Here is a 9,418-nt window from a genome sequence, read left to right as displayed (position 1 = left end):
ACATGACCTTCTAATCGGCCCGATAAAGCCTCAAACTCTGCTACCATTTTCTTCGCGGCCACAGTATGTCCCTCCATCAAAACCTCCGTCAGAGAGTGGCGCAGAGCGTCCACCCCCTTGTCTATTGTCTTTGAAACCATCTCCTTAATTGATTGCTCCATACCATGTAACTTCTCTTCGATCAAATCGATTCGTTGTGTTACGATTGGTGGCCCCATGGATTCGATTACGCTCTTAATACTAGTTTATATTGGATTACAAAAGACTAGGCAGATAATCACACTTAATAAACACGAATTGATAATTTAATTGAGCGATGAAAATAAAGTTACTTTGAATACACCTGAAATGAAAAATAGTTTGGGACATTCGAGAGACTCAACTCTCCAAAACCCTAATTAGCAACACATAATCATCAATACCCTCACAATACCCTTTCCCCAATTACATATCTCATTTTCTTCGGTCAATTTACTATTCTACCCCATGACCACCTCTAATGTTGACTAGCCGACATAAATGCATTTTCTTTTATTTGTTTGCCATAATGACTTTTCCGCCCCTCTTTAGCACCGTGTGTGTTACCGATCAGAATCACTCTTTAGAGTACCTTGGATAATAATAACGTTTCAATTCACGGCTGCTGATGTGTTATCTTGGATACAACCAGCGGCGGATCCATTAAAAAATTTAAATGGGGGCACTATATATACAAGAAAGTTATGTCACGGTTTGTAAGATCAATTGTAGCTGAGATCACTTTTTTTGTCTTTTTAATATCTATTTACAAATTTTTAATACATAAGAGCTAATAATTTGATTCTTCAAAAACTTTATATTCGCCATGGAACATATAAGAATACTTGTATTAACTGTAAGAATCTCAATACAAGTGACTAAAATATCGTACTACAATTCAAAGCAATTGATAAGGGGATAACATTGATCACAATTTAAGCACCAACACGAAAAGGTATGTTAAAAGTAAAAAAATTGACATACTATTGAACATTCTTAATTAAGCTGCAATTATCATCATGATTGCGCCAAATGCTGCAGTAATCCATGCAAAATATGTAGAAGCCCGGTGTACGGTAGCTGCAGAAACAGCAGGAGGAGCTGGTGCTGGAGATTCCATTTGTGGCAACACTGTTATCGCAAGCTTCATGTTTCCGGTGGCACAATGAGAAGCCTTGGTGCATATATACCACTTTTTTCCTTCGCTTGAAAGAGTAATCACATCATTTCCGGTAGTAAGCGCTACACTTGTGGCAGATGGTGCACAGTTTGGAAAGGAAACTGAATCTGCTCTATGAACATTGTGAACGCCAGCAGAGTACTTGAAAACTGCACAACAATAGAAAACAAATATAATTAGATATAAGAAAGCTACACTATTACGTTGAGCGAAATTCCAAGTATGGCAAAGTTGAACCAAAAATGCCATTATATCTCACTTGAAGATCAGAAATTAGAAAGCATGTTAGATTCGCACATTGCGTTTACTCCAAGAAGTTGAAAATATTCTCAAGTGAACATCGCATAAAATATTTAAGTAAACGACATACTGAGCTTGTCGCCGACGTGAAACTCTTTGCCTGCAGCCCAAGTTTGGTAATCGAAGTTGGTTCTCCAACCATTGTCATCTCCCACAATAAACTCAGTTGCCAAAGCTGGAACAATAATTGCTGAAATAAGAGCTACTGCAACCAAAAGATTAGTGGAGGCCATTGCAAAGAATAAACTACTAGTAATTTGTAAGCTCAAGCTTAAATGTTCTTTCTTTTTTTCTTTGAAGCTGCTTGCTTGCGATATGCATTCATTGAGGTAGTCTAGCGTCAATTTATAGAGATTTGAAAAAGCCGGCCAAGTCTGCATTGCAATTTTTTGTGCCATTTGTGATTTGCAGAACTTTTAACTTGACCTTGTAATATTTGTTAAAACAGGATTAGTATATTATTCTCTCCTTTTAAATTCCCATCTGGTCTCTCATGTATATTAATATTTGTGCACCTTCCTGTGTAAACAAGCAAATTAAATCTGAGATTTGTTTACACTCTGTGGTGAAATTTTGGCTCTGGTTTCTTATTCATGAATAACATCAACGGTACTACTGGAAGGAACTTGCAGAACTTTAAAGCACTCATATTGCCAACTGTTGACAATTTCATTTTCTTGATAACTTCATGTTTTAGATTTTGGAAGTATGTAAAACCATATATTGAATCACTAAGAAGGCTTTCCTCTCCAAATCCAAAGGTTTCAAAATTCATTTGAACTCAAGTGCTTAGGGCATCTCCAAATCCAAAGATTAAAATTTGGGGCAAATTATCTCAAATTCTCCTCCCGATCCAAATGGTGATCCAAATTTGAATTAGTAAATAGCACTGATCCAATTTACTTTAATATAAAATAATAATTTTATTACTTTTATAATTTTAGTTTATTAGATTTAAAATTGATTTTTGATTAATTAATGAATGTTAATGATATTTTAGATGTTAATTAATGAAATTAATATGTTTTTAGCTAATTAAGTCTATAATTTTAATAATTTTTAAGTGTGGTAAAAAGATTATTTTTGATTTGATTAATTTATTTGATATAATATAAATAGTTATTCATATTTAAATATTAAATTTAAGAATAAATAGTTTAATATAATATTTGCGTATTATAATATGTAAAAGTTAATGTGGATTAAAATTTGGATCACGTTAGAGTTCATGAAATTTGGATCAGAGATTAGATTAGTTGGTGATCCAAATTTGAATTTTTAGATCAAAACTGTCCGAACCAACTTGAATATATAATCTGCATCAGCTACAGAACCACTGGAAGGATACGAGAAACTGTGAAGTTGATCATTAGAACCCAAAATATCAACGGCAACATATATACAAGGATGAAAATATCAAGAAATTGCACCATCCACAGGGGAGACTTAATGAAGGGACAAGTACAGTGCTTGCTTGAGCTTCTATATAGGGACTGAGCTCGCATTGTAATTAAATTAGAGATTTGTCCAATTTTTTCTACTTTTTACTGATTTTCTCTGTGTAGTTAGAAGTACATAGGGAACACAGATCCACACTTCTATGGCTAATACTTAATATATACGGGCAAAGAGCTGATCCTTTTCGTTATGTACTCGTCAGTCATATATTGTAAATCTTGAGACAGTTGCAAAGCTTCTAGTTTTCTGCATTGGGTTTTAGTGGACACTTGAACTCCTGCAGCACAGTTCAAAGTCAACAATACATCTGCATGTCAAATTTTCAAACCAACATTTTTACAAGTTACTTTTACTGTGTACCTGATCATGCCAGATGGCACACCAAATTGAGTAAATCCTGCATGTGTTTGAATCTGCTTCAGCTTGAGGCATGTAGCTTTTCCTTGTGATGGTTGTTTTAGCTGCGCTACCAACTAGAGAAAATGATTTACACTCTTAGATTACAATAGGATTCAAGTAGAATTGCTCATTTCAAGTAAATTAAGGTTGCATGACAGTACTTAGGTGATAAGTTAGTGTAAGGAACCATTCACACCTGGCTTTCTTGTTGGAATGAAGCCAATTTGTTCTCTTTGGTGCCCTTCAATTCAATAAGACAAACAAATCAGAAGATTGAAAATAAAGTTAACAAGACGTGAATCAATCCAGCATTAGTAGGACTAGAACCTTTGACAATGTACAAGTAGGGCTGGGCAATTTTGATAGTGGTCCAGTGCTTGGTCGAATTTCAGATGTCAAAGTGAGCTATATAGAACATAGCAGCTAAATATGAGTCATAAAAGGGCTAAAGAAACAGATATATATAAACAAGTGTAGACAGTAGAATTCAAGATATAAGCAGAATTTGCAAGTAAAGTTGTTGAAAGAGTCGCAGTGATTTGTAAAAAAATAAATCAAATCTTGCTTATTGGTTTTAGTAAAAATGAGAAAAAAAACACGCATATAACAAAGTTTGGCAGAGGAGAAATCTCCACAATTTACCATGTTAAAAAGCTCTACAGGTGGATCATGTTGAACCCTTCGTTCTGAATGAAGATTAGATTCCTGTGACAAAACCAGAACTTCATTCTGCCACATTCATAATTTAATGCGAATTTGAAATATATATTATAAAAAGATATTTTTGAATCTGGGGTACCATTGGAACTGTCCTTTCTTTCTTGTTGCTTCGAAAAACTCCATTGCCTCCTCTACTCGAAAAGATCTGAATTGTGGGACAAGATATAACCTTCAAAATTGCTATTCAATATATTCACTGACAAAGTCCTATGCACGATGTCATACCTTCTTGTTCAGTTGTAGGGCTTTACATTTGTGATCTAAATCACATCCCTCTTGCTTAGGAGCGTTGATTACGTGTTCCCTGGAAAGTAGGTGGGATTTTGATAAGATAAATTATCCAAATACACAAGAACATTGTGCAATAATCCTGTATAACTTTGTAACAAGTATATTTTTTTATTTTACCTTCTGAGATTATTGTTGCTACATTCTGCAACCAATACAGCTCTAGGTTGGTGCAAAACCTGCAAACACATATCTTCAATTAAAATCGCTAAATGATTAATAACATTAAACGGATAAGATTAGACTTGTCACACTAGATAGATATACTTGATTCTTTTTATGCATAAAATTATCTTCTTAATAGGTATTAACTCGAAACACAAAGACATTTCGGAAAATTGTTATGCTTGCTGTAAAATACTCAAGAAAGCCTGAGTCTCCAATATAACCTTAGGTTTACTAGAATTAGCTGAGGATGATGGAACATTGTGCTGCATAGCCCTTTCTGATGTTTTCAAATGAAATTCCTGGAGAGCAGTAAGATTTGGAAAAATGTTAGCACCTAGAACTACTATGGGGCGTCCATCCACAAAAGGATATATAAAGAAATGGTGAGGTTGTAAAGAGTAATAACATAAAAAATTTACCTGAAACTCTGGTATCCGGGGAGTGCTTCGTTTTGGAAGCAACATAGACGGGGCCTCTAACATCTGCATGTTTACAAACAAAATATTTGAGTAACTTAAATATGTAATTAAACATGTTTCCTGTTTCTCCCAGTCACAAACCTTTCTATTTAATGGACGAGCTTTGAATGTAGGAGCTGTGAATGTGAGTTGTTTGTGTTCTCTAACTTTTGGTCTGTGACATAAGTTAGCTTGTTAGAACAACCTCTGTAGGAACATTGCAATATTTATAATACAAAAAAATTATGAAAGGGACCTCATCCTCTGTGCCCTTTGAGCTGTTACAAAGGCAGGCTCTTTAGGAATAGTTGGTCGTAACTTAGCGTGTGCTAAATTCTCGTCACCTTTTTTATCCTGCATTATCATTCAATAATATTTTCTCAAAACATAGTCTTCTCACTTACTTTTTCCTAATACATGGAAAATGCAACTAAATCACAGTTCAAAACCACCAAAAAGAAGAAATGTGTGGCTGAAAAATAAATGTATAAGTTGGTAACATACCTTTTTAGGTTCCTTGTGAGCTAAACGAGTTTGTTGATGTGTATCAGCAAACTGTCAGGAAGAAGAATACGATGTTAAACCAAAATCCTACTATGGATAATTGGCAAGAAAGTAAAAAAGGATTCAATCTGCACAATCAAACTGCACATCTACCCTTGTCTTCACTTAATATATGCTAGGAGAACCATGGCAACGGATGTGGTACAGATAGAGTAACGTGTATCACAGCCGTCAGAAAACTAAGATTTAACTTACAGCATGAGAGTGTTACAGACAAAACATGTATGGAGAATTATCTGTAACTGAGTTACAATTATCTCAGACCCCCTGCACCTTTATACCAAGAAGGTAGGTTCTTACAGAATCATATTATATAAAGGTCCTTCTTGTGTTATTATCTATACTCTACATGCACATAGCCCATATGGTGACAGGAAAATTTTATGGAGTGCACTGCTTTGCCTATTGTAAACACTTGGATCAGTTATACGAAAGCTACAATTAGCATACAAAATATTTAGGGTGGGATGTCCTTCTAAGTCCTTCTGGCAGTCAACAATGTATTAGCATATAAAAAGTTCACTATGATTATCAGAGACAAAAAGATAATGGCTAACATTAACCTTAAGCAGTTGACCACCCTCGAGCTTTTGTCGTTTGGCGGGTTGACTCTCCAACGGCGAAAATTTCATAACACTGCTTTTATAGTTCTCCAACTTAGAAAACCTAAAACTCGCAGAAATTACATCATCCAAAATAAATGTAGAACATTAGACTATGATGGTTGATGCTTTAGTATATAGCTGCAATCATCTCTGTTGTGTGAATTCAGCAAACAAGAAAGAGGATAATCAAATTACAAGTATAAATTTCTAGGAAGTACAGGTAGAGGATCTACCTGAGATTGCCCGTTTTATGTTTTTGATTTTGTTTGGCCAACTGGCTTGCTGTTGGCTTCATGAGGGTTGAGATTCTCGGAAGAGTCTTTTTGACAATTGTGCTTCTTTTAGCCTCTAATTCAATGTTGCAATCATAAAACTTCACATCTAAAAGATCAAGGTTGTAGTTAGCTTTCACGCGTAAAGTCCAAAGAACTATCACCAACTCAAAAAAAACTTACAGGCCGGGATAAAAGAAAACAATAGAGAAGGCTAAAAAGTGTCACAGATGAATTTAAAACCTATAATTAAAGTGCCAAAGTGACATGAGAATGAGATATACATAATTACAAAGGAGGACTTTAATTTTATTATAGGGAAAATGGCAATATCAGGCCACCACAAATTTTTATTATCAAAATAACTAATTTAGATCACCTGTAGGTACATTAGTGCATTGATCAGACAATGGCTGTGTGCAACTATTTAACTCAACGGAAGTCCTTCCATATATATCTCCACATTCTGCAAGATATATAGTGACATATAATAAGTGCCAGTAATGCAAACAAATCAAAATATTGATGACACTGTAGTTCCATCATATGATGGGACAGTAGAACCAAGTCATGGAGGCTGGAGAATAGGCCTAATACTATTTTAAAAAGACCTACACTAATACATGCTCCCACGTGCCACAAAAACTTATATGCGAGTTCTGAAAATAATTATGGAGACCCAACTGATTATGAAATACAGTATAAGCATATCCAGAGTATAACACAATCGAAAATACTACTCTAGCACAATATACTACTAAATTGTACCTTCACGGCTCATATTCATTCCTAAAATCTCCGTGTCAGCACCCGAATCAGAGTCACTCTCTGTCAAATCCATGTTTTCTAAAACTTCAGTTTTAGTAGAGGCATTGACATTATCCGGGAGAACATCATCTCTCAACACCAACTTCTTAACAAAAGCTGGAAACAAAACAAACACAGGAAACTTTCCGAGTCAATGAAATGTGCATTTAAACCCAGAGAGAAAGGAATATAAAATGTTCTCCCTTTTTTTTTTATTTCCAGTATAAATTCTGTTAATCGTGATGATGCCAACGCTTCTTGAATATATAGGTATATAAACTTCCATCCAAACAAATCAATTGAAACAAACTATTGCCTTTACCGCCTCAGTGTATGCCACTTCAATCTTTGATAAAAACAACAAGATAAAGGCACTGAGTAGTAAAAAAATCCATGCATCAACTATATAGAAAAAGAAACCATTGAGAACATTTATACAAGTAGCTTCTAAAGGGGGGGGGGGGGGTTGATAAACAATTCAACTGGGGGTGGGGTTGTTCAAAATCTTGAAAAGGAAGAGGCCCACATTGTGTTCCATACTCAAAAAGATCACATTTTTACAACATATATACATACAAAATCAAAACTTTAAAGCAACTAAGCCAACATATAAACGAAAAAGAACACATTTTTGGCAACATAAATAAATAGACCAAAAAAACTCAAACTTTAAAGTCCAGATTTATGCTCTAAATTAAAAAAAAAAAGATGATTTTTATAAGAGAAATTGATTAAAAATACAAAATTTAAGCAAGAGAAAAAAGTAGAGTTACGAGAAGGAGGGTAGCTTGGGCGAGATTGGAACCAAAGCTCAGCTTGAAGAGTCTCTTCGAAAGACTCATCTTGACTAAAATCAAAGAATCGAGCTGCGTCAAACTCGTAATCAAGGTCGATTTCAATAGCAGTGAACGTGTACATTACACTCTCTTCCATCTCTTCATCCATTTTACTATTTTCTCTCTTATCTCTCTCTCTTATCTCTCTCTCTCTCGCAGTCTCTCTCTCTCGCGCTGAAGTAGATACAAATGGAGATGACTGAGTGAGTGTATGTATAGGCGGGGGGACAGTATCGGAAATCGCGCCGAATGGAAGGAAGATCCGGATTTTAAACACTGGGGCTCCGATCCGAATAAGTATTGTTTGTATAAGTTATGTTTTGTAGTTAATTCTTTCACAAAAATGCCCTTGTAGATAACTCAACTAAAAGTCCTCACCGTCTTTTTTTATTTCTTTTCTTGATTTGACAACTGCCTTCCGGCTCTTGTCAAGTTGTCAAATAATTACAAACGAAAAAATAAAAGGCGATCCATAATTACACGCCCTATATTTACACATTCAAATATTTTTTTACCAGTTTACCCTCACATCTACCTTACCTCTTCCATCTGCGTCTTATGTTTCTTTTTTTTGTCGGACTTAAAGCAAGTCCAACAATGTTTTAATTGAAGCCTTAAATATAATATAAAATATTATGTTCTAATAACTTAAAATATATTTTTCTTATTTCAACTCTAACCATGTGCTTATTCTCATTATATATTTAAAGTCAAATTCTATGAAAATCATGTTTTTGTTGAATACCATGGAGACCGCCTATGTTCTGTAATAAAAATACTATGAAATATATTATATTGTGAAATATGTTTTATTAATATCACTAATTTATTAAAATTGTTGAAGATCATTTAAGTTTGATAAGTATAATGTGTATGTTCTGCAATTTTAACAAATTTTCTGCAAACTAAACATGTTTCGTAGAATAAAACATTTTGTAATGTTTAACATGCAGTACATACATGATATACAATGATATACAAGACTTTGAATAACATAATGATATATGTAGAATATAATTTACAAAATAATACATTTTGTAATGTTTTTATACAAGATTTTAGTTACAGAACATGAGGGGTCTCAGTGGTCTCCAACAAAAACTGGTCTCCGGAGAACTTAACTCTATATATTTAATATTTTATTCTTTAAAATTTACTTTCATTATTAAAATACAATATATAGTAGAGAGAAATAGAGAGTGCGCAATAATATACAATAAAATATAAAATAGTACAACGAGAGAAGTGATTTAAAAATAAGACACAAAAAGGTTGTTCTAGTGTTGGAACTACTTTTCTTGTCAAATGCCCTAAATTTTGATTTAGGACATCATATAAGGCACAT

General features: G+C 34.0%; 2 protein-coding genes across 5 annotated transcripts; both read right to left on the bottom strand.

The window, feature by feature from the left end:
- Positions 1-897: 897 nt before the first annotated feature.
- Positions 898-1,896, bottom strand: LOC141665395 (blue copper protein 1b-like). Its single transcript, XM_074471382.1, has 2 exons — positions 1,569-1,896; positions 898-1,347 (listed from the first exon to the last, which is right to left on the bottom strand). The coding sequence occupies exons 1-2, from the start codon at positions 1,894-1,896 to the stop codon at positions 1,019-1,021; spliced, it is 657 nt and encodes a 218-aa protein (XP_074327483.1). The 3' UTR covers positions 898-1,018.
- Positions 1,897-2,843: 947 nt separating this feature from the next.
- Positions 2,844-8,434, bottom strand: LOC141668833 (protein TPX2-like). 4 transcript variants are annotated; one of them, XM_074475858.1, is made up of 18 exons: positions 8,011-8,433; positions 7,199-7,354; positions 6,810-6,896; positions 6,392-6,539; positions 6,117-6,219; positions 5,494-5,544; positions 5,246-5,343; positions 5,092-5,164; positions 4,951-5,013; positions 4,753-4,830; positions 4,484-4,542; positions 4,301-4,379; positions 4,155-4,220; positions 3,998-4,060; positions 3,683-3,760; positions 3,552-3,596; positions 3,317-3,417; positions 2,844-3,233 (listed from the first exon to the last, which is right to left on the bottom strand). In XM_074475858.1, exons 1-18 carry the CDS (start codon positions 8,180-8,182, stop codon positions 3,215-3,217), a joined length of 1,539 nt encoding a protein of 512 aa, XP_074331959.1. In that variant the 5' UTR covers positions 8,183-8,433; the 3' UTR covers positions 2,844-3,214. The 4 variants fall into 4 exon arrangements, 3 of the variants coding, with proteins under 3 accessions (XP_074331959.1, XP_074331958.1, XP_074331960.1); XM_074475857.1 differs by having other exon boundaries at positions 3,317-3,429; positions 8,011-8,430; XR_012553235.1 differs by having other exon boundaries at positions 3,218-3,233; positions 3,317-3,429; positions 3,517-3,596; positions 8,011-8,434.
- Between the last annotated feature and the right edge of the window lie 984 nt (positions 8,435-9,418).

The sequence above is a fragment of the Apium graveolens genome, chromosome 6 (assembly GCF_009905375.1).
Source record: "Apium graveolens cultivar Ventura chromosome 6, ASM990537v1, whole genome shotgun sequence".
Taxonomy (NCBI): Eukaryota; Viridiplantae; Streptophyta; class Magnoliopsida; order Apiales; family Apiaceae; genus Apium; species Apium graveolens.
This window is presented reverse-complemented; position numbering and strand designations above follow the sequence as displayed.